Source organism: Tasmannia lanceolata, unplaced genomic scaffold (genome assembly GCF_043159265.1).
Source record: "Tasmannia lanceolata isolate RefF3 unplaced genomic scaffold, GAP_Taslan_0.1 ptg000004l, whole genome shotgun sequence".
Lineage (NCBI taxonomy): Eukaryota > Viridiplantae > Streptophyta > Magnoliopsida > Canellales > Winteraceae > Tasmannia > Tasmannia lanceolata.
In genome coordinates, this window is record NW_027518681.1 from 7,394,602 (window position 1) to 7,420,743 (window position 26,142).

Consider the following 26,142-nt stretch of genomic DNA (forward strand, 5'->3'; position numbering starts at 1 on the left):
ATCTATCACAACTGTCGCCACGAATATTCCATGAAATATATTTTCCTTGGTAAGCAAATATAGGGGTGTCAACTGTCAATTGACCCTATACGGTCTGTTAGACCGACCGAATCTGAACTTAATTAAACAAACATGATCTAGAGCCATTATCATGATCCATGGACGTATTTCGTATCCGTTTCACAGGATCCGAAATTATTTTCGATCAAATCCGACAACCAACAAAAGCCCATGGGACAGTTCTAAATTCGAGTTTTTGTATTATTTTCCAAAATTACCCTCCATTTGCCCCACACATTATTATTTGAGGGTTATTTTAGTAAAACTAAGACTTATGTATTTTTTCGAACGTTTCTTATTTTCAACATTTTATCATTCTTCTCTCTCAAGTCTCGGTCACACTTGCACTCATCCTCGCCCTCTTCTAAGATTTTTTATTTCAAGAGCCGGACACTATTGTTATGAGGAAAGTGTTCTTGCGCAGCTGCGCAGGGAGCTCCCTGCACCTAACTGGGTTATAAAGCCTCCCATTGGTCACTTTTTGTGGACCCGCTATACGAACCAATGGGAGGCTTTTCAAGCCACTTTAAGTGCAGGGAAGCTCTCTGCGCAGGAAGGCTTTTCTCTATTGTTATTTCACATTTTGTTTTTGTCATGGAGCAACTGGGTACAAATATTCTACACTTGTTGATACGCAGGGATTGAGCATTCGATTCGAACTTCTAAGTATGATCTACTGGGACACTGGGCCGTCTGATTTGAAATGGATTGTGATTGAGACACGGGAAGTAGGTATTGGAAGAGAAAGGATTTGAATTGTGACAAAGTAAAAAAAAAAGAGATATGTTATCTGCACAACCATGTTTTAATATTTGCACAAACACATCTTAGCTTTTATAATTTAAAGAGTTGTTAAAGGGCGTTACGATTCCTAAAAAGCTCAGACAAGCCAATTTAAAAACAAGATATGCTATAGTTGTGCAATTATTAAAACATGGTTGTGCAGATAACATTTCGTAAAAAAAGGCCAAGTCGTCCCATTATCAAAACATGGGCCTGCCCGGTCCCAATATTTAACGACATTTATAATTGGGAAATGTCATAAGAACAGCCCTATTTTGGGAAATGATAAATGCGCCCCTTTCATTACTTGGGACACCCAGGTGCACTTTATCTTTGACTAAAAAGAGGCAGCTGTACACAGTTCACTACTCCTCACACCTGGGTGTCCCAAGTAATAAAAAGGGCCCTGGATTGCCATTATACACTATACCTGGGTGTACCAAGTAATGAAAAGGCGCGCATTTATCATTTCCCCCTATTTTTTTTATTGGCAATGATAAATTCACATCCCCTGTATGATAAATCGCACCACTTGAGCATGAATGTCGTTAAATCGCACCCCTTGAACGTTAAAGTCTGCCACGTACCCTCCTTTATGGGTGCGAATTATCCTATAGGGGGTGCGAATTCATTATCACCCTATTTTTATTATCATTTCCCTAAAGAAGCATATAAAATATAAATAACAAAACCCCCATAATTGTTTATTCTTTCAGTCATATTCTCTCTTCAGTTCGCTCTTCAAAACCCTAACTTCTCAACAAATCCCTTGCATTTCCTTTCTAGGGTTTCGGATACGAATCTGTTCTTTCCCGAGGTAATTAGTTCTCATTCGCGATTTGCATATTCTTTTTTTTTTCCTGCATTCACACATGTATTGAGTATCTAGGGTTTTTGAGTCTGTCTGTTCTCATTTTCTTGAGTTATCTTGTTTCTTTACTATTTTATCTACTGTACCTTTCTTATTCTGGATTTTGTTCTTCTCATCTCTCTGATGAGTCGATTTCATTAGTTGAAACATCTGTTCGAGGCACATAGAACTTGTTTATATAATGATGGATGGTTGGGATTTCATTGAATTGGTTCCATTTGATCGATTTATGAGTTGATTTAACGCAAACATCGTTAAGTCTGTAGGGTTTTGATTTTCTGAAAGATTCTGAAAGATTTTAGTTTGATTTTTGTGTCCGTTTGAGGAAACTGAATCGGAAAGTTGTAACCTTGATAGAAAATAGGTTCCGTCTAATTCTAGAAAAAAAAAACCCAGTTTCCTGAACATCTATCTAGTGAGTTTTCTTTTATCATTTATTGAATGTAAAGAATATAGGATGTTAGAAATCAAGTGCGTTTATTATTATTATTTTTTTAAAACATAGTTTCAAGACTCACTTGCTTTACCGTGGACTGACCCGATTCGTCAACCTTGGCCGTATTCTTTTCCAGTTCTTGTTTTTCCCTACAAAGTCAATCAAAACTCTTTGACTCTACCGAGTGATTGATGATGGTATCAACCATGTACTCAGCCGCATCAGCTGAGTACTCGACCATGTCAAGCCAAGTCGACTTACGATTTGCCTTGGCCATGTTCTGACCCGCATCCGTGCTTTGTCATGAATATAGTTTGGATTTTAAGAGTTGCTCTAATGGGATTTTAGGTAGGGCTATTACTCGTGAGTTTCTTTTCTTTTTTTCATTCTAGAATTACTTTTAGTATGACACATGACATTTTACTTTAGAAGTTGAGTCCTTGCAGGGATATAATTTAATCGGAGGAAATTCATTTATAATTGTGTATAGATGACTCGTGATGATGGTTTCGGAAAATTGATTTTTTTTTTTAATTTTTGAAAAGAACTTGAAGTTCACCTTGCTGTTTGAACAAGTTACAACTGGCTCTTGTTTATATTTTCTTATTATTATTTTATTTAAAATCCAAAAATATGTCCATGGGCTGCACCAATTCTCTGTGAGGCTTGCTTTAGTAGGAAATTTTTCTTCATCGGGATGTTAGGGTTGTAGGAGCTACTTCCTCAATCCATGCTGAGAGCTTGCTTTGCCACTTGTTTGATTATGCTCAAATTGGATGTACTGAAGAAATAACAGGAAGGTGGCATTTTGCAACATGCTAGTTTTGGTGGATTCTTTTCACCCACTCACTGCACCCTTCTATACCTACCCTGAACCTATTAGAAATATTTTTCCAATCTAATCACATATTTTAGGATCCAAAATCCTAATTGTCACCCATCCTTTTCACCCCTAATGTCTCTTCCATAGATCCGCCCTACATCGGTATACAACTTCTGGGTTTTGAGTTTCGAGTCTAAAGGCTATGGGAGTTGCTCATTTGGGCAGGTTCAATTTTATCTAAATTGGAAGAACTAATGATAGCAATTTATTCAGGGTTATTGAGATCTCGAAGTGCTTTGTATCCACCTTTGGGTTGGAATTTTTACATTGGTTTGCTTTTTGAATAAGAGTCGTCTTCTTCTGTATGCATGATGCTAAATTCTTATGTGGCATTATAGTACAGGATAATCGATGTGATGCTATAAACCTATTCTGTAGGATCTAATAATTTTGCTGCAATTCACTTTCTAATTAGATAATCTGATATGGAGATATTGCTAAAAAAATTTGTAAATCAATTTGGATGATAATTATATAAGTGCACTTAGCTATTTAAATAGAAAATTTGTTGTTAAGTTTGGTTTCTACTTTTTGTATCGGCTTCTATTGCTGGTGGTTTTTTTTCCTTTTATTTTGGTTTCAGAGCAGGTTCTGATTCACACAGACTACATCAAATTTAATCGGAACTTCTCAAGATTGAAACTTTGTTTGATCTATCATGACAATGAGAGGCAAAACTGGGAATGATTCTCCTTGTGTTTAGGTTTAAAACGAAACTCACTTGACTATGTGAAAGAACAAAATTGAGAGGGATGTCATCTTTTTTTCCCCTTAACTGCAATTTTGATGGCTGTGCCTTCGTTCAGTGGAGATTATTTGTTGACATTCAATTATTCTCTCCAACCATCTTACATCTTTTGTTATTTTATTTATTGTGTGCAGGGCAGAGCCCACAGGTTCTCTATAATCTTCTATAGACATGTCTTTTCCAATAACTCCTAAACAGAGACCCTTTGATCGGAACCCTTTGGAATCAAATGGAAGAGGAAAGAGGCAAAAGTCTGCATATTCGCAGCAACCCCTGAAAATAACTCCCGGCTCTACTGTTTTTCGTGTGCTTTGTCCTACTTCCAAGTCTGGAAGTGTTATTGGTAAAGGTGGCAGCATTGTGAACCAGATACGCCAGGAAACTGGCGCAAAGGTTAGAGTTGAAGAAACTGTCCCTGGGTGTGATGAAAGAATTATTTTTATAGTGGGTTCTGATAAAGATGCTGAGGTTAATAATGAAGAAGGCAAGGAAGCTGGTGAAGATAATAATGAGGCTGATGAGGGTGTTGATACCAGGGAACATGATGAGAAGGATGAAGGTAAGGAAGTTGCACCCTTGGAGAATTCAGAGTCGGAAAAGGCAACCTCATCGGCACGGAAGGCCTTGTTACTTGTTTTTGAGAGAATGGTCGAAGGAGAAGGTGAGATTGATGGAGGAGGGGATGAAGCAAATACGAAGGCATCTCCGGCTGTTGTTAGATTACTTGTGCTTTCCACCCATGTTGGTTGCCTTCTGGGGAAGGGTGGAAGCGTGATCAAGCAAATGGCAGCGGACAGTGGGGCCCTGATCAGGATCCTTCCTAGAGAGAAACTTCCTTCATGCGCTTCGCCTTTTGATGAATTGGTTCAGGTAACATGCTAAATATTATAGCCATACACCTCCAATACGTATTCTGTAGTCTCTAGGATGGCCAATCATTTTAGCCACATGTTCCACTTGCATTAATGAGCAACCAGGCGAACCGTGATTCGTTTCTCATTTAAACAATAGAGACACATGGCAAAAAAACAAAAACAAAAAACGATTCTCTGCCCGAAGTGGTAGTGTGTCTTTGTAGATTCCTCAACAACCCCCCCCCCCCCCCCCACACACACACACACACACACACACACACACACACACACACACGCGCGCGCGCGTCTGTCTTTTTTTATGAAACTACTTCGAAATGTTGACCTGAACATGGTGGTGGTGGAAGGGGATTCCCTCAATGTCATTAGATGGCTGAGAGACTCAAAAGCAGTGCCTTGGAGGTTTGCCTCCTTATTTGATGAGATTCAGGATAGAATTGGAGCTGCGTCCATATCTTTTATTCATGTTAGGCGATCAACGAATGGTGAGGTGGACAGGTTAGCTAGAGAGGGGGTTTCCAGAGAGGGTGTCGAGCTCTCTGACTTCCTCCCTCCCTAGCTCTTCGTATTATGTATACTTGGTTATGGTCCATGTGTATTTTTAACTGTTGTCTCGGTCTCCGCTTTAGCTAATGGAATATATTTACCATTAAAAAAAAGAATATATTTCATAAATGTTATTTGATAGCAAAAGAATGTTTTTTTTTTTTTTTGAGAAAGGTAACAGAATTTTATTCCAACATAAACGGTAGGGACAAGATGTCCCCAATTTCTTTATTTCTTTATAGCAAAAGAATGTTTAAATCTTCATGCATTTTCTTTTCTTTATTTTTACGCCATTAACTTTTATCGACATAATTCCTTTCAACGGTTGTCCAACTTTACTATTTTTTAAGCTTTGGGTTGGCATGTTCCATTTATAACTTGATGGGTATTCTTTTACTTTTACTTTAATTTTATTTGTAGTACCCATCCTTTTCCCCTTCTTTTGGATAAGTAATGTCCAATAAGTGTTTTCTATATTCATGTGCTAATAAGTTAAAAAAGAGTTTGATTACATGATATTCATTATTTTATGATCTTTATTTAATTGCAGATCACAGGAGGGTTAGATGCAGTCAGAAAAGCGCTTCAATTGGCTTCTCAGCAGCTTTTGGAGAATCCACCTCGTGATCGTGATTCATTTCCTACTAGCAAGCCTACTGGACTGCCATCTCATCCATTTGGTGGCCCTCTGTCTCAGCCAGAAGTTTACCCACCTCCAAATTTTCATTTCCCCGTTCAGGGCCCACCATTTGCTGGTGGGCCTCATGATGGACCTGATTATCATTCAAATGTTCCTCAATATCATGAAAGTGTTATCCAAGGCCGAATGAAAACTTCACCTGAAACACTTACCATTCGGTTATTGTGTTTGAATGAGAATGTTGGTGGTGTGATCGGAAAGGGAGGGAGCATAATTAAAACAATTCAAATCGAAACAGGTTGTGATATCAAAATTCTCGACGCTGTCCCTGATTCTGATGACCGTGTTATCATTATTTCTGCTCCAGCGGTAATGCTTCTGTTAGGCTTGCTATCCTTTGATAAGTCAGTTCCAGTCTTATGGTGTACAAGATTTATGAAGTTACCTCTGGCTAGGTCACAGATATCTCTGATATTTTCAAAATATCGCGTTTTTATCGTGACATTTTGATAAAACAACAAAATCCCGAACTAATTCTCAGATTTTAAAAATATAGTGATATTTTTGTTTTTTTCATAAAATATCGTGATAATATCAAAATATTTTTACGATATTTTTATTTTATATTTTCTCTTAAATTTCATATATTTATATATTTTTTAAATAATTTTATTTTTACCATTTCTTCCCTATATAAACCAGGAAAAAAAAATCCCGAGATTTTCCCTTGCCAATAAATTCGCGAGAACAATATCTCTGACATAAACCTCTGGTCTTTCTTTATGCTTTCCTCTATAGAAGGATATTTCAGAATTTTCTGTTTTCTTCATGATTCTATTTTATTCTTTAGTTTCAAGGCTATTATAACAAAAAATTCAGATAACAATAAGTTAGTTGGTGCAGCATCCAGATGATAGGATTTCTGCTGCACAAGATGCACTCCTCCGTGTCCAGAGCAGGATTGCAAGGGGTGTACCTGATAATAAAGACAAAGGCTTATCTAGGCTTCTTGTCTCCTCCAATCAGATTGGTTGCCTTCTCGGAAAGGGAGGTGCCATAATAGCAGAAATGAGAAAACTAACAGGTGCTCACATTCGCATCTTGGGAAAGGATCAGATTCCAAGGTGTGCCACCGAAAATGAAGAAGTAGTTCAGGTGTGCTTATTGGTTGTGTTAAAAATTACGACTATGTACACATGTCACCCATTCATTATCTTTATATATATATATATATATATATATATATATATATATATATAATTTTCATGCTAGCACGACATTTTTGATGTCCTCTACAGATTTCTGGGGAATTTGAGGCAGTTCAAGAAGCATTGTTGCAGATAACGTCTAGGTTGCGCCATCATCTTTTCCGCGATAATTTCCCTGCTATGACTCATCCTCCACATCGTTCCTTTTCTGACCCAGCGCCTCCATTTGTGCCGCATATGGGAAGGATGGATCCCCTGCCTCCCGGAATGTATTCCAATTTAGGTTCATCATTTCACAAGTTTGATGCTGTCAGTGGTCGTCCTCTGCATGTTGAACGAACTGCTTTCCCACACAGTATTCACACACCCGGCTTCCCTGCACACGTTTCTGAAAGAATTCCACCATCAGCACCATGGGCACCCCAGGTATCATGTATTTTCTTTTTTGAAGTTAAGTTAATATGTATATCTACTATGTTATTTTATCATTTCATGTAAATCAGAGCCATCTTTTTTAATGTTATGTGAAAAGCAAACCGAGTAAGTTAGTTGCTTTTTGTTTTTTTATATTCGGATCGGACTATGCATAAGTAGATTTTGGATCATCTTTGTGTTTGGACCCAAGATTTTCTTCTGGCCACTACTCCAGTGTGTGGATTTCCAAATAAATGTGCCACTAAGCAAGAAACAATGGGGCCTGGAGTTAGGAAATTCAGTTGCTTTCACATTCTCGATGGGCAAATTAAGGTTGTGAATGTTGAAAGCTAAAATGTTCCATAAAGTGACCAAAATTACTGTATACTATCATAGCTTTTTTGACATGACTGAATCAGCTTGGCAATGCAAGATATCCTTATGTGGTTAGCTGGGCTATCCTGGTCTTGTGTAATCATGCCCCACTATTATGGTGAGAGGGTATAGTACACAATTACTGGTATGCCCATTCTATTGTAAACCAATGGAGTTAAATTGCAGAAAACGCTTTTGTCCAGTGTTTAAAGACATGGATGTGACGCAGAACGCGGCCAAGAAAAATCCTTGTCGATTCGGGCGAGTTCCTTGTTGTGTCACTAGTTTTTAAACACTGCTTTTATCTTCTAATTGTTTTCCTTGCTTGGTATGTAAATTGTAATGTATAACTTGATTCAAAGTTTGCTCTAACTTAATGCATCTTCATTTATTTTTTTCTTGTTGGAATGCTAATTTATACTTCAATTGCAATAGATTGATGTCTGCTGTAAACTTAGAAGGAATTACACATTGTTAAGTAGAAAAAGGAAGATGACCCAAATGAGTGATGACCTTATGAAAATGTGTCAAAGCTTAAGAGCCACGGGACAAATCCCATTTGAAATGGATGGTGTGAGTTTGTCAAATGCTCGACAAGCCGCTACATTAGCGGCACATAAACCATGTTCGTCAACCAAGTTACTTTTTTGGCTCGACCTACAGCGGGAAGAACAGCCAGGGTAACAACCCTTAGAATCTGAAGATCAGAAGGACACGCCGGGCAGATGGAATGCATTATTTAATTCCAAGGGCAACGGCAACAACCCCTGCTACGAAGGCTAGGGATACGCGAACCAATGTGTGAAAACTCCCCTAGTCGATAGGCGACTCCTTTTCACCTTGGCCAAGTTTGAGTTTTACCTTACGAAGTCAACCAAAAACTCTTTTGACTCATTTGAGTTGATGAGAATTTGACCACATCAATCATTGACTCGCACGACCGTGGTCTTCTCGTCTGAGTTTGAGTTTCTAAACACTGCTTATGACTGAGAAGGGCCTTCTCTTGTTGATACTCCTACTTCACCTGCGTTACCCAACAATAACCAGTCCTTGGCAATGCTAATAGTTTCCTGATGGACATATATTACTCATATAATCCGTTGGGTTTGTTTTGCTTTGGAACTCAAATCCTCCTCAAAGTATAAGCAAGCTTCCATGGGATAACTTTATAATATTGATCTAATAGAAGAGTCGTGGTTTGAGTTTCTAAACACTGCTTATGACTGAGAAGGGCCTTCTCTTGTTGATACTCCTACGTCACCTGCGTTACCCAACAATAACCAGTCCTTGGCAATGCTAATAGTTTCCTGATGGACATATATTACTCATATAATCCGTTGGGTTTGTTTTGCTTTGGAACTCAAAGCCTCCTCAAAGTATAAGCAAGCTTCCATGGGATAACTTTATAATATTGATCTAATAGAAGAGTCGTGGTTGTGGCTTTCCATTTGGCTGTATCCCATTCACTTTCCTTTGTATTCAGTGCCCCTTGATCTTCTTTAATTAATTTATATCTGAAAGTACCTCTTCAAAAATAATTATATCCAAAATTGTAGTAATAACCTTCATTAGTATGCTATGATGATATTTCTGTTCTGTAGTGCCCACAAATTCTATTGGTCTTTGTTTGATATTGCACTAGTCAACACCCTCTGATTGGGAACCTATTCAGGCCACTTAGTCTCCTAAGTATCTACATAAATCCCTTCGAAGTTTCTAAGCTGCGGCCTTAGTGACTACTTGGGCTTGGGGTGGCAAGCCATATATATGTAAGGAAAATGATTAGAGATGGTGAAACTTAATTCTCTTCCATTTCTATGAAAGAAACTGTTGAAAGCTAAGTATTATTTATAAATGATATGGTTTGGTGAGTGCCGCACTTGGAAGGACATCTGGACAGAAATTTGCTTCCTTGTTAGGCGAGCAAAATGGTTACAAATGATATGGTAACATACTATACATTAATAATTTAAGATCAGTATGGTTGTGGGGAAGGGGCTATATGCTAAAATTTATTACATTAAGAATCAAATCCTGCATCATTCGATGGGTGGTTTTCTATACGGCCACTATTGGAGGAAGTGATGGGAGATTGTGATGGGGGCCATCCTTCATGAAAAATAAAAAGGGGCTAATCACTAAATCGGGTCTATTAGAACTTAGGCCGTTGGATGCTCCAGTGAGAAGAAGTGACTCGTGTCAAGTTGATGGAGTAAAAAAAGGAAGGGGCAGACCGAAAACAACTTGGGTAGAAACAGTGAGGAAAGACTTGATGGCTAGGAACATAACAGAGAACAATACCTTGGATATGATTCTTCATGTAATTTTTTTGAAGAATTCATTAGCCGACCGCAAGGCCCAAACTAGTTTGGGACAAAGGCTTTATTGAGTTAAGTTGAGTTGTTGGGGTGTAATTTTCTCTTATGGTCTTGAAAGCATACTTGGTTAATAAATTTATGATCTTGAAAGTCTTAAGAGTGTAGACTAATTAAGTGTTTAAGTTCTAGGTTTTCTAGAAGTGCTTAAAGTTATTAGTCACTTCGAGTCTTTTAGTATTCCAAAGTTAATAAGTTATTAATTTTTTTTTTAGTATTCCGAAGTCTTTTGTATTCCAAGCTGCCCCTCTATATAAATGCTTGTTTGTATGCATCTTAGAGAATTATGTGAATGAATGACTGAATGCATGAATGAACTAAGAATTGATAAAAAAGGTTACGTTTGCAATTTTGCAACTTGTCGATGTGATGCCCCTTGTCTGGGTGTGGTGCCTTGACAACCATTGGTTTGGTGTGTTTGGTCAAGTTGGTGTGGCTCCATCATTCTATTTCCTATGTTATTATATCAAGATAACTAGTTTTGTTTAAATTTCAGTTTTTTTACTTGGATTTGTTCATAACCTCATGAACATGAACATGTTCGGAGTTTTCCGCAATTTTCTTGCTGATAGCTGGTGCACAAACCTTCTTTACTGTTTTGGAAAGTTCTATCAGATCTCGGATTGTTAAGACAGTGCAACAAATCCTTGTACTTTTTATGCTATCTAGTGTGATTTTTATTTCGTACCAGTTCAGATTCAATCACCTTTGAAACCTTTACAAACTAAACCTAGATTGGATCCAAATCACTGCCTAGGACTAGTTCAGACTTCAGATCCTACCCAATTTTCCAAAGTTTAAAAGGCCCTCCCAGTTGGTCCTACATCAGATGGCCTGGTGCTAATCCAAGAAGGGACCAGTTGCTATGGGGCTCTGTGGCCACCATATTTACTAAAATTAAATTATTGATGGTAGTGTAAGGTTACTTGGTTCCTGCAGGTGTCGGTGGTGTGATTCAAGATGATCATTGCTCCATCTTCAAAGTTTTTCCCTGCCCTATTGGGGTGGTGGGGGTTCTAATGAAGTGGGAATGAGAGAGAATTTGGAAGGATTGAAGAAGTCCAATGTTGCTCTAAAAAAATCTACATGCGTGGGGCGAATTTGGCAAAATGCTATTGCGTGGGCCTCTGAGATATGCCTGGTGCCCATGGTGTCTTTATGTGTTTTATCACAGATAAGAGATATTTGCAGATTGACTAATATTTCCTTTTGTTATATCACTCGTATAGACATGTTTTGGCTAAGAGGGGGTGGATGGGGAGGTTTTATGTGTTGGAGATGGTGTCTCCGATATGTAAGTTATTTTTGTTGTCTGTGTATGTGTGCGTGTATGTGTGCGCACGCACACATCTTCTCTTTGCTTTTATGTTGCGAGGGATCAGCTTTACTACTGTTTTTCTTGTTTTTAATAAATTTGCTTCTAATCTTTCAAAAAGAGTATGGGGCCGTTTGGATATGTGGATTTTAGAATCTTGGATTTCACAATGGAAGCTGTATAAAATTCTGGATTGTACAATGGAAGTAGGTTGCAGATGTGGGGGATGTAGGTTGCAGATGTGGGGGATGTAGGTTGCAGATGAAGGGTTTAAGTAAGAAATCCAGGTTTTAGAAATGTCTTCCCCATCCTGAGATTTCTAAAACCTGGAAATAGAGGTGATCTCCTACTATCTGCGACCTACTTCCCCCACATCTGCAACACCTACTTCCATTGTACTATCCAGAATTTTACACAGCTTCCATTGTGAAATCCAAGATTCTAAGATCCGTATCCAAATGGCCTCTATGGTTATATACACGTGCTTAACCGTTAAATATCACTCTTTCTAGTGAGTATAGAATCAATTCTTCTCGGAAAGACTTGTTCATTTCCCTTAAAAAGATGCATCTGACACGTGTGCAATGGAAGAGAAGGTGATACTTGCTGAGCCAAACCCACTCGTAGGGAAATGGCTAAAATGCCCTATTTCAGGGGTGAATTTTCAAAAGAGAGCACGGTGATCTCCAATGGATGGATGAGACTAACAATGCCAGAATATCTGTCCGGGCAATATGGAGCTGGAGAAGAGTCCAACCAGCGGAAGGTCGCCAGTGGCATCGAAAAATCAATCTGAAATTTGATGTTAGATTTATAATGCGTTTCGGTGGATGGCAGAGCTCCTATTGCCAGAATCTCCTCCAGTACCATATTAGCTAGGCGGCAAGACTTTGGTCCGAATTGGTCTCATCCAGCCACAGATGATGACAATTTTGTTTATGGTAATGTTTGGAAATGTACCCCTGAAATAGGGACGTTTTTTCATTTCAGTTCATCATTTTTATTGCGAAAACTTGCATGTGTTTTCTAATCGTTTTTTATGTAATATTTCCTAGAATCATACATAGTGCTCCATATACTTTAACGCTAATTTAAGTTGCTGATGACTGTCCAGGCATCCACGGTTGTTGGCTGCCTAGGCCATTTTTTAGTTTGACTACCTGGGTCATGTTAGGCCACCCGCACATTTAATCTCTCCACATTATTGTTCTGTATTATTTATGTAGTGAAGTCTACCTAGGACCTTATATTTGAAAATTTGAGTTCTTGGATTTAAGTTGTCATAAATGATTCTTTCACCTGTTATACTTCATTGACTAGAAATCCATTTCCTTAAAGAGTAGGAACCCTTCTATGGCTTGATATATATTGTTTTTTGGAATGCCATATTGCTTGTTATGGTTTCCACCCAAATCTATTTTTATTTTCTGTATACTGCTGTGTAGGGTATAAGCGATGGTGGTGGTCCAGTTGGCATATCTGACTATGCAGGAACAGCCCACCAGAGGAGGTTTGGAGGATTCGGAGGGTTCGTACATTTCGATTCTCTCAGTTTTTGTTTAACCTTTTCAATTGTTGAATTCTCCCGCCATAACATTACTTTGGATCTTTTCTTGTTATCTATGTAGTGGAAGTCAGCCAGCTGTTATCACAAACACAACTGTAGAAGTGGTTGTTCCTCGAGCTCTTGTTCCTACTATCTATGGAGAGGATGGAGGCTGTCTAAAACAAATCCGCCAGGTTTGATTTGAGATGTGCTCACATTCTATGCATAGTTGTCAACTCGTGACTCGACTCATGACTCGATTTCTTAATTTTATGACTCGTGATTCGTAAGAGTTTTTGACAAGAACAAAAATTTAGTTGAAAAAAATATAATTATATATCAAAAGATGAAGAAGCATGCAAAAAATATAAACCAATAGCACATAAATAAAGTACTAAGCTAAAAATATAAATAACTATATGCTTGTAACTTGCATGCACAAAAATAATTAATTTCTGGTTGGAAATTAACCATGGGTGAAAACCCTTCATTGCATTAGATTTGTATCCGCCCATGATTTATGGCATGGTTGGAAGGAGATTCGTGGTGGTTCAGGCCAAGAACACAAGATTGTCCAAGGCTGGGAGCTTCCAACACATGTTTTTTTGAAGTTAAACTTTGACGGGTCTAGTATGGGGAACCCTGGCCCTGCTGGAATTGGAGGAGTCTTGAGGGATGAATTTGGAGCTATGAAATGGGCTTTTGCGGATCCCATTGAAGGCGTAGACGCTAACGAAGCTGAAGTGCGTGCTACCTATCAAGAATAAGGTATCTTGAGAATGAAGATTTGAATAAGGTAGTGGTAGAAGAGACTCGCCCAATGTGATAAGGTGGCATAGTGGCTCTCATTCCTTCCCTTGGAGATTTGCTGTTTTCTTCAATGAGATCCAAGATAGGGCGGGGGATGCATCGATTTCCTTCCATCATCTTAGGCAGTCAGCCAATGGTGTAAGAAAGTTTAGCTAGATATGGTGACTCTAGGGAGAGAGTTGAGCTATTTGACTTCGTTCCTCCTTGACCCTTACAGTGGGACTTGTTCTTGTCTTTCCTTTTCTTTTTCTTTCTCTTTAGTTGTATAGACTCCCTCGGTCTTTTTTTGGCATTCAATGCAATTGCCTACCATTAAAATAATAATAATTAAGTTCTAAGTTCCAACTTCCAAGTTTTAAAACAAGAAAGCATAGGCCCAGCGACTCGACTTGACTTGTAAGAGTCTTATTTTTTTGTCTTGACTCACAACGACTCATAAGAGTTACCAGATGACTTATAAGAGTCTTCAACGAAGGCGAGTCACCCATGAGACTCGACTCGAAAGTTCGACGACTCGATTCGACTCGTGAGTTGACTCGTTCGACTTGTAAGAGTTTGACAAATATGATTCTATGTCACAAATATCGTTCTCGGGAATTTCTCGGCAATTGAAAATCTCGGGATATATTAATTTTTTTTTTCGGGTTTATATCGGGAAAAATGATAAAAATAAAGTTATTTATAAAATATATAAAAATATAAAATTTAAGAAAAAGATATAAAAAAAAAATATCGTAAAAATATCTAGATAATATCATGATATTTTATGATAAAAAATGGAAATATCGCTATATTTTTAAAATCTCGGGATTATTCGGAATTTTGTCGTTTTATCAAAATGTCGTGATAAAAATGCGATATTTTGAAAATCTCGGAGATATTTGTGGCATAGCTCACATTTTGTGCACATGTGTCCTTGATGCTTTGATACTTACTAGTAAGCACAATTTCAGATTTCTGGCGCAAAAATTACCATCACTGAACCCAGACAACGAGCGACGGAGACTCTGATAATAATATCTGGAACACCTGAACAGACTCATGCTGCACAGAGTCTTCTTCAAGCATTTGTAATGAGTGGGTCCGGCTCGCCTTGATTTGCCACTTTAGATAGGTAACTTACTCATTCTTTCCTGTTGCCTTAGGATCTTTATCCTTGAGCTTGTGGGGGCCAGTGTGATGCATTCCTTTGTTAACCATAGCCAGAATGATTAGTGTTATGACTCATTATTAATGTTTTATATTTTTTATTTATAAAGATGGAAATGAATATCTCTAATACTTTGGTATTTAATTTTGTTGTTCGAAACTTGCTCGTCAGCCGAAGACTGAGAAGCCTTGAAGAATGCGAGAATTAATTTTCCAGTTTTGAGAGTATCATGTTCAAACCTCAGTGGAACATTTCTAGGGACAGATTCAAAATTTGCAGATCCACCGGTTCTTTCATGGAATTCACACCCATCCAATTTTTATTGAAGAATTGTTGGGAGTAACGCAATTGCACCTTTGGCACTCATGGAATGACATAAATAGACAGGGGTTGAAACTTTATGTATAAGGAAAACTATCAGGAATACAATGCTATTGAACCTTTACCAGCAAAAATACCTTCCATGCACTTCTTGTTCCTTTGACAAAGTGTGTCTCCAAACAATTTTATCATGGGTTCATTGTGTATTAAGAAGATTAATGAGCTCCATATTACCCCCATCTTGCCACTTATAAGGGAACCAATCACCTTAGGGGCAGGTACTTGTTCATTTTCTTTTGGAAGACTTTAACTTTGGCAAATGATGTTTGTCGCATTAAAGGGCAGCTCAGGTTTTCTCTAATTTTATTCCCTGCACTGCTTCTAGCATTACTTTATAAGGAAACCGTTTATTACCTATACAGGCTATACTTATGAATCATTTCAATTGAATTCAAAAGAGGAAGGCTAGGGTATATTTTGATTAATAGCATAATTGTCATTTTGTGATAATTGGTTGCCAATCTATAAACACCACTTGGTGATGGATCTAGCTGATCGACGAGTCACTCTACATTTTCGATGGAAAATTAGAGCACTATTTTATTGGTTCATTAGATAGTCATTAGTTATATTGCAAATTTCTTTCCTATTATATTATATCTACTTATCTAGTATCTAAAACTTTATGATGTAGGCTGGCTGTACATGCTTAGGACCATTAATAGCTTCTAAAGCACACACCCCTTTAAACTTCCTTATTTTAGTACTCATTACCATGTAAATCAAGTTTCCCTTCCGGTTCACTGCTGCCCATACATGTCACGTGCAGCAAACTTTATATCAGTTGGGCAGTTTCCTAGGCATGTTTTCACTTGTCGTGGGTATCTGCTTTCATTGGATGCCATATTAGAGGTTGGTAAGAAATGTTTTATTGGGGAGCTGAGATAACATAAATGTGTGTTCTAATGTTCTTTTGCTATCTTAGATGTGTCCTTTCTAATGGCATAATATTTGTGGCATTTTGGTGGTGTGGTTCTAGTATTTCAGTTTCTCTTAATGGCACTGTTGGCTTGTTGCAATTCTAGGTACTCTAGCACCTTATGCTTTGATACATTTTATCTTCAATCCATGTTTTACATGTGGCAGATAAGCCGAGCTTTTCATGATGCTGTTTGATGGCCTCAAAGGTGTTTACTTCCAGGTTTGTTGTGTGAAGAAAATTGATTAAATGAAATCATGCGGTGGCATTCTTCGTATATAAATTTACTTTGTATAATTATTCACTTAATTTCTTTTCAAAATTTTGTAATCGATTAATTTTTCGAAAGTTGCTTTGATTATTACTTCAATTGCATGAAAACATACCCTTGGGTTGTGATTCAGAGAAAATCAAATTAAACCACCACACAAATTGCAATCACCACGGGAACATAAGTAAAAGCATAAAGGACATTAAATCGGTTATGTGAAACATTTAATCCCAAATGCCGAAGTTTGTCTGCACTTCAAGCACTCCAAAAAGCAGTTATTCAACATGAATTAGAGGAATAGCATCTCCCAAGCCTTTCCTCACTAAACTAAAGTTTTCCTAAATTATTCTCACCTCCTAAATTTCTTAACTTCCCCTAAAGGTAACTTAAAAAGGGCAGGGCTAGATGTAACTTACAATTCCAAATTTAAATTAAAAAGTTAGTATACAAAACACCCAACAAAATTTCTCAAAATCATATTCTGAATAAAACGTACTCTAATCGCTTACTTTCTATTCTAGACACTGCTTCTAACTATAGAACAATGCTCCATCATCCTTCACAGTTCAACTTAAACTTTCTCAGTACAAAATAGAAACTTTTAGAATCTTGAAATCAGTCCCACTTTTTTCCAAAATAGGGATTTCCTAAGCCATGGTGTCTCGCTAGTGTCATCACTTTACCGACAGTAAGGGTCTGTCTTAATTTTAACCCTTCTTTTGACCCTTTTTTGCTGCTGTTCTTTATGATGAATCTTGGTCCTCAGGTGTGTTATTTGCCGAACTAGGTATTGACATTTTCTGATCTTAGTAAAACTATTCTTATGAGGAACTGCTTTTCAGTACACTGGAAATTTCTCATTTCAGAAACCTGTTGTCAATCTGCCTGTATGAGTCGCCCGTGTTTACATTGACCCATTTAGTTTATGATCTACATATTCAGTGTGAACCTCATATCTATAGGATATTTTTTCTTCTTTGTAAGTGTTTACAATCCTCTGTTTCTTCATTCTTGAATTCACACACATTTAGGAGTCTGTGTCTTTGTGTGTGCATTTGTGCATCAGTGCATATACTGGTATATAAGTGTCTAGAGATATCGTGCGTATAGTAACCATTGAGTCACTGATAATTGTTACAATGATTTAGTCGACACTTTGAATTTACCGTTGACACACTCGTTGACTATGGCACGCATGGCAACAAGTATCGACCGTCCTTTCGGCACTTTTAAATGTATTGCTATAAGTGTCTGACTTAATGTGGGAGTCTTGACACATTTTATACTGTTTTTGGTGTGAAATACTGTTTTATCATTGGGAAATGATAAATGCGCCATTTTTCATCAATTGGGACACCTAGTTGCATTGTATGTCGCAATCAGGTCACTTCATTCCTTCAGATGTGAAGTACATCAGCACCTTTTCAGTCGTAGATACATTGTAGCTCGGTGTCCCTAGTAATGAAAAAGGGGCGCATTTAGCATTTCCCTTATCATTGACTATTGTGTTTACCTCTTTTATTATTAAATATTTGTCTTAATTAATATTTGTAAACCCAACGCCCCCCCCCCCCCCAAAAAAAAAAAAAAAAAAAAAAAGAAGTTCAAACTCTTCTTCCAATGTTATATTCATTGTACCCCATTAGTATCTCTTTCTCATTGCAGATTGAAGTTTGAATAGAAATAAATAAGATTGATGAGTGCACATCTATTTGATTATCTCGTGTTTGTTTTATACTTCTAGTGGCTTATTCCTGAGTTTCATTAGTTTGCTAAATGATTGTCACATTCATCTTGTTGCAAATTATGATTAGCAAACAATAATTTTATATGTATGTAAGTATACGAACATGTCTCCATTTCTAGATTTTTAGTGCTTTCCGCTTGTATCTGTGTCAACATTTGACACTCAAATTCGTGTCCACACTCGTATCTGTCACTCATTGACTTGCCCAAGTATGAGTTTCTAACCGCCAAGTTATATTCTAAAGATGTAATGATTTCAAAATTTTGTGAAATTTAAAGTCAAGTCTGCTCAATATCTTGTGATCATTCAACTTCCATATACGTCATTGAGAACATTCTGGTTTATTGTCGATAAGATTATCCTTGTATCTTTTGATTTTGTTGTACTACTTCTCAATTCTTCCCTCTAATATGTTTCATGCAACAATCATTTGAAGCTTAACCTTTGTTTACATTATGAATTTCAGAAGGCTAAATAAAATGTCACCTAATTTGAGTAATGTTTCGGTGTGATGTCTTTTATTCTGTTTTTATCATTGCCACCCCCCTGACTAAGAATTTCCTCCAACCTAGCAGCTCCCAGGTATCAATTGAACTGATTTTTTAATCAGGTAACACAGTCTTCATGCTAGAAAACTTATTGTTTAACTCAATTTATTTGGATCAGTATTGAATTGGTTGCTAGTTTTCCTTCAATCGCCTCACCTGCCCAGATACAGATGATGTCTCAATTACTTCAAACTGCCTTATATACCTCACTCTGTCTCTGTCTTCGTTATTTATGTCTATTAAACCTAAGTTTGTTTTTACATGATGCTGTCGAGGTTATTGACATTTTTCTCTTCATTGTCACCGCCTGGTACATAGGAAGAAATGCATCAAACTTAGGCCTGTTTAATAAATTTCAGGAGACCTTGGGTGTTTTAGGTAATAATTTACAGATTTTTTGGTGATTAGGTCCCATTCAATCTGATCAATTATCAGAAGGAATTTCAAGTGTTCATTTTCTTTGTTCCATCACTAACAAGACATGAAATTTCTTACCAATCATGTGATTCCATGCAGATATAGTGTGGTATTTCTCGTTCTAACTCTGTTTCAGTTATTAGTGTTGAGTTACTTATTTTTCGTCTTAGATTGACATGGGGTGGAACATCTATGGGGCCACTATTTCTTCTTTCAAGTTACCTTGTCAGTGCATCAGATATATCAACTTAGTGTAGATACTCATTATCTGCATCAAACATAATTTCATTGTGTCAAAGCTATAAGTTGATTTGCCCGTGAAATATAAAATAATAGTTTTAAGTCTTCATATGCCAAATTCAAATCTTTAGCTCTAAATACATATCTGAGCCTCAGAGGGGTATGCCACTTGAGGTTACCTCTGTTTTGTTAGGTATTTCAAATATGTAGCACTAAATAAGCTTCTCTCTTGTCTTGCAATCGTGCAAGTTTACTCTGTAGCCTAAATTTATTGTGGGTGACACATCCAGATTATAGTATGTCGCACCATTCTTTCAACAAAGAATTGTTCTATGGATTCCTCTACTTAACATGGGTTTCCTCTATTCTGAGTCAACTTGATGCAATTTTTGTTAGAAGACTTATTGTTTTAGTTTATCTGTTTAGAAGGTACCATTTCTAGAACCATTTTCAGAACCATATGTTATGTTTTTTCGGGTACCTCAGATTTCAGATGGTTGTCTTCGTACTGTTATGATGTGTCACATGAGGATTTTTACAATCTCCAGTTGTATTAATTTCTATAATCTGTACTACGGAGATGTGATCTTCCGATATGAGGTCCTATGTCATTATTTTATAGAAACAGAATCGAGGGTCTCCAATGCATGATCTGTCCAGACCATAGTTACCAGTGGGAAACGAGTGCAAGAAGCGATGTAGAAAGCGGAGGTGGGAAACAAGGGGTTTAGAAAAGAGAAAATGCAGGAAGTGAAAAACTTTAAAGAAAAGAGAAAACATGTCAGAAGCATAATTGAAAGCCAACATGGACTCATGTAACAGGTCTTGTTAGAAGCCAACACGAAATGTATAGAAAGAGTAGAGTTATAGTAGTTTGGGTTAATATAGGTAGGATTACAAGCAACAAATACTTCACAACTGATTAGAGTTAGGGTTGCTAGTTTTAGTTTTATATCTTTTAAAAAAAAAAGAGTTGCTAGTTTTAGGGATTTCTAGTTGCACATGTTTTATTCATTTCGATTTAATATTAATTTCTTGGAAAAAGACCCACATAAGTCTTATTTAAAGCTTAAGATATGCGTTTTTAAATACGCTCAATTTAGGCTTATGACACCCTTATTTCCTCTGATCTCTCTCTTCTCAAATCCTAACAAACATCACTCTCTCTCTCTCTCTCTCTCTCTCTCTCTCATTAACAATCCTAAAAAATTTTAATTGCCTACACCACCCTTACACTTCAAGTCTCTCTCCTTCAAATCCTGACGATCCTAAACATTTGTAATTGCCTACACCAGCCTTACTTCCTCATGATATTTAAAAAAGAAAAAAAAAGAAAAAAAAAGGCCTTCCTCATCTCGCCTCTCAAATCCTAACTACACCCTCCCTCTCTCCATCTTGTAATGTATCTTAACTATTTCCCTACCCACGCCACTTAAAGTGTAGATCTCCCCCTCCTTTTCGTGCCTTAATTGTCCATCTAGCAGAGTTATTGTATTTTTTTTTCTCCTGGCTCATTATTAGGTCTTTTCCTTCTGTTTTGTGGGGTATTTCTTTCGAAAAACTACTTTCCTTCTTTTTTCGTATTTTGTTGTACTTTGGTTCTTTTTTAGACATTTTTTGCACTAAAAGAAAAGAAAAACCATATTCTTTTTTCTTTTTTCTCCTTTCCTAGTTAGTCATTAATATTATTGGGTCTGGATTAGGTACATTAAAACATACCCATGATCATTATTTTCCTTTCTTTTTCCAATGATGGAAAAAGGTGTACTTGAGGGTTTTTCTTGAGAGCTTATTGAAGCTGTTTTTGGATTGACACTCAATATTACATTTAGATCTGTTTTCCTTTCCCATACGTCTATTTGAATAATTTGCACGACACAGAAACTGGCACTTGGGCTTTTCTTTCTCCTTCCGCAAGAGTGATATGTCCTTGAGAGTCCAATAGGGGTGTTTGGAGAGTACAATAAGGGTGTTTCTTACATTTGTGAGTCTTGTAGTTGTTGGGTGTTTGGTTATAGTGGAAGTCTTTTTACGAGATTTGGATCGAGCAAGTCTTCAGGGATTCTAGCATGTTTTGCCATATCATCATATCATATTGCCACACCATATAGAAGATGATTATCTTTGTATTTAATGTCAAAAAATATCAATGGAAGGTAGGAGGAATCACCTAACTTCAATTTAAAACAGACCTTGATGGAGATCATCAAAGACTTGCTGCTATGGAAGCTAAACAGACAGAGGCTGATTGCATGCTTGAAGGGATAACAAGCAACATGAACAAGGGAAAAAGGAGAAACCGGGGCTGCCACGAGGTGTAGGGACAGAATCTTCCAAATCCAATTTACCTGGAGGAATTCAATCTCGCTGGGTGAGACTTAATTTTCCCACATTCGAGAACAGAGACCCGTTGGGATGGATATAAAGGGTTGAACAACTCTTTGCTTTTTTCATCATGCTGAGGCAGAGGAAAGACTCACCATTGCTGCGTTTCACATATAGGGAGAAGCTCTACAATGGTATCTGGTGCAAATCTGGATGTTCGTGGGTTATTTTGGAGAAGCGTAGGAGCTAAATGAGTAAAATTTTTTTCTTTGAAAATTGACAAATATATTCAATCCAGCAAAATTTACAATGGGGACCAGTAGTCCCACCAAATTTACATAGTATGAATTGCCCAGGAGCATTCTCCTTGACCCAAAAGAAAAACCCATTACCCAATAGCCTCAATTGTATTGAATCCAACAAAAAAGTGTCGTGTTTGTGGGGCCCACCAAGTCAAGATCGTGACCTGCCACGTCACACAGACATCTCCACCACATTCTAGCTCGCGAATTCAATTTTCAAAAATCCCGCTCGAAGGCCTAGAGCTATTGTGCGCCCCTAATCGTGTACGATAGCCAACCACCCAACAACATCATCCGATCTTCGGCGGCCTCCACCTCGTACCACCACCAAACACCGGGGGTCCCCATTAAAAATATATCTGTTCCTTCCACCATCATGTCCATTTCCTACTTCCACTAACCCAAAATTCAGAATCCTCCTCCCCACTAGAATCAAATCATTCAGTTCCCATCCGAAAGTATACTCCAAGCCCTAACCCTAACAACTATAATACTCCCCTCATCCTTCCCCCTTTAAACTCTAATCTCCAAACCCTAACCCTTATGACTATAATACTCCCCTCATCCTTTTCCCTTCAAACCCTAATCTCCAATCCCTAATCTCCACACCCTAACCCTAACGACTATGATACTCCCCTCATCCTTCCCCCTTCAAACCCTAATCTCCAAACCATAACCCTAACGCCTATAATACTCCCCTCCTCCCCCCTTCAACTCTAACCCTAAAGACCCTAACCCTACAGGCTACTAATGCGTCTCATTGCCGCCGTCCGCAACCTCCCTCACCTCCACATCCAACCTCCTCCTTTTCCCTTGAATCCGGCCACCCTTTTCCTTACTTCGGCCACTTCATATAGATTACCACAAATCATTCCCACTTTCAGATTAGTCGTTTAGAAATTAATCGACTCTTATTAAGAGATTTACTTTGATCTAACCTTTGATATAATCCAACAATAAGTCAAAAATTCTGCTTACACATTCATTGCCTATAAAGTTCACATTCGAAGGCAATAAAATATAAACGGGCAACAAGAAGTACGTAGTCTAAACACAATTTGGAAAATAAAGAATGTAATAACTAATACGTTTAGGGCCTAAACTATCCTCCTACCTTGTGTAACAATGTATGTAAAGGCAAAGGTAAATATACATATGGCCAAGGGTATCAATGAGACAAAATGACAAGTCCACAAGGGTTAAAACCACAAAGGGTTAAAAATCATAAATAATGATATCTCACCGGTCGATATTCGCATTGGCTTGAAACCTCGCGTGAAGGGGCCCTAGAGAAATGGTAGAATTGCCGGAAAAGTTGATCGGTCCAAGTAACTTGCAGCCGTCACCAAATAGGAGACCCGAGACGGGGAGAATTTCTTGTGCTGATTTCTCCAAGGAATTCCCGATCGAATGTAATGCAAGTGGACAAGGTGTAGGCAATGTTTTCATGCAGCAAGGACGCCCTCTCTCGTTCCTCAGTCAATCCTTGAAGGGGGAAGAGCACTCTCTTTATCGACCTATGAAAAAGAGATGCTTGCCATGTCATAGTTGTACAAAAATAGACACTTTCTTCTTGGCCGTCAATTCATCATACGAACTGATCAACATAGTTTAAAATATTGCTTTGAGTAGAGAATTGCCATAGAAGCTCATAAAAAAATGGTTGACCAAGCTAATGGGGTATGATTACTGCATTGAGTTTCGAAATGGAAGGGAAATTCTAGCAGCCGATGCTTTTTCGCGAACTATTGGCGGTCGGGAGGTACATGACACATCATTCCCTCTCTGTAGTTGTGGGGAGGAGGTCCAACACTACCAGATCAATGATCTCAAAGGTTCAACATTACCAGATCAATGATATCAAAGGTCCAACATTACCAGATCAATGATCCCAAGGTTGAGTTAAAAAGTAAGGTGGAAAAGGAAGAGAACATCTCTTGAATGAGTTCTTTATTATAATGGGAGAATCTTTCTTGGGTCCACATCGCTTCAAAATAAAATTTTGAAAGTGATGCACACTTCACAGTTCACACACATCTTGGCATTTGGGTTGTACTAATACTCTGCAAAGAATAGAAGTTCTCTTTTATTGGCTAGGGATGCGAAGCGTTTTGAAGTGGTTCCTCTAAGAGTGCTACACTTGTGAAAGGGTGAAGTATGAAAATCTCTCTCAGCTAGACTTCTGGAGCCTCTTCCCTTTCCCACAAGAATATGGACATATATTGCTATGGACTTCATCGAAGGATTACCTATTTCAACAGATAAGTTAGTAATTATGGTGGTAGTAGATAGACTTTCCATGTATGCTCATTTTGAACCTCTTATAGCCTTCCATATATTGCCATGTCTGTCGCACAAACCTTCATCAACAATATTTATAACTTTCATGTCATGTCCTCATTATTTATCTTTGATCGTGACCTGAATTTTACTAGTCAATTTTGGCAAGAAATGTTTGAAATGGAAGGTATATAGTTTCCCACAGCTACTGCATATCATCCTCAAACAGACGATCAAAGCGGGGTTTTTATAGGGGTGCAACTTGGGTTGGGTCTGGTCGGGTTGCACTTTTGCTTAATAATGAATTGCAATCAACTTGAACCTGACCCCATTTTATGGTAAAGGCTCAACCCGAATTCCCAAAAAATCGACCTGAGTTGCAGTCATAGGTTTTGAATCGTTTCCTTGAGATGCCTATCTGAGATGCTCCATCAATTGTCGTACAAGATAGTGGCTCAAATGGCTACCGTGGGCAAGATTGGCCACATTCCATTCAACTATTTGAAGGGGTGTATGGTGTTGCGTCTCCTCTCTTGATTGATTAGATGTCGAAGGTTGAAGTCATTGATTTTAGGGATTGAGGTACCATTCTAAGAGAACTCAAACAAAACTTGATCAAAACACAGGATCACATGACGATGTTTGCCGTCACCCCTCAGACATATCGAACTTTTCAGTGGGTGATTGATTTTATGTATAGCTTCACCCCATCAACAAACTTACGCAACAAGGCGTGTGTACACTGAACTTTCTCCAAGATACTATGGTCTGTATCTTCTTTTGGATCGTGTAGCACTAGTTTCTTATAAACTGAAAGCTACCTGCTGATTCTAAAATTCATTCTGTTTTCCATGCATCACAGATTAAGAGTAAGGGTGAGAACCACCTTGTGGTGCAAGATCATTTGCCCGAAGTGCCAGTTGACAATATTTTTTTTAATGGGAACCAGATCCAATCATTGATCGTCGAGTGGTGAAACAAAACCATCAAGCTATCACTAAAGTGTTGGTAAGCTGGAAAGACCTTGCTCCAGAAGATGTGACGTGGATTGCTTACCATTCTTTGATCGAGCGTTAACCAGAGTTTGGCATTGCGAACAAGACCAATCTACAAGGAGGGAAATACACCCTTGAGAGTTCAGGGAGTCTAGGAGAGTCTAATAAGGGTGTTGGAAAATTCCAGTAAGGGTGTTGCTTATGTTAAGGAGTCTTTAGTTGTTGGGTGTTTTGGTTATAGTTGAGTCTTTTTTGTAGGGGAGATTTGGATAGAGCCAGTCTTTGGGGATTCTAGCGTGTTTGTGGTTGGCCTTGTCAGCTTGCCACACCACATGGAAGATGATTCTTTCTATTTAATCTTATAATCTCAGATATTATCAATAGAAGGCAGGAAGAACCCACCAAAGTTCTTTTGAAGCTAATTGGAGGCTACGGTTCCCTCTGTCAGCTTAGTAGCTTATCGAATTCCTTATTTCTTTGTTTCTTCACACACAAGCATAGGTGGTCAGAGGAAGAAATCCACCATAGAGAATTCATATGTATTCTTTGGTCTGCCACTTATTTATGTGCTTTGTTTATTTGAAAAGGTTTCCTAGCATGAATTAGTGAAACAAAACTATTCATACGGACACTTTTTTATTTGAATGAGCAATTTCATTGGGACAGGCTTAGTTGAGTTGAGTTG

The 26,142-nt window shown here is 37.9% G+C and overlaps 1 protein-coding gene across 5 annotated transcripts; it reads left to right on the forward strand.

Annotated features, from left to right (window-relative positions):
- Window positions 1-1,521: 1,521 nt before the first annotated feature.
- Window positions 1,522-26,142, forward strand: LOC143876181 (RNA-binding KH domain-containing protein RCF3-like). 5 transcript variants are annotated; one of them, XR_013250322.1, is made up of 11 exons: window positions 1,522-1,660; window positions 3,916-4,651; window positions 5,750-6,208; window positions 6,743-6,994; window positions 7,138-7,473; window positions 12,972-13,054; window positions 13,155-13,266; window positions 14,836-14,996; window positions 16,500-16,554; window positions 21,746-25,228; window positions 25,325-25,879. XR_013250322.1 is itself a non-coding variant. In XM_077377873.1 (9 exons), exons 2-8 carry the CDS (start codon window positions 3,953-3,955, stop codon window positions 14,977-14,979), a joined length of 2,085 nt encoding a protein of 694 aa, XP_077233988.1. In that variant the 5' UTR covers window positions 1,522-1,660; window positions 3,916-3,952; the 3' UTR covers window positions 14,980-14,996; window positions 16,500-16,713. The 5 variants fall into 5 exon arrangements, 2 of the variants coding, with proteins under 2 accessions (XP_077233988.1, XP_077233986.1); XR_013250320.1 differs by lacking the exons at window positions 21,746-25,228; window positions 25,325-25,879 and adding an exon at window positions 26,124-26,142; XR_013250321.1 differs by lacking the exon at window positions 21,746-25,228.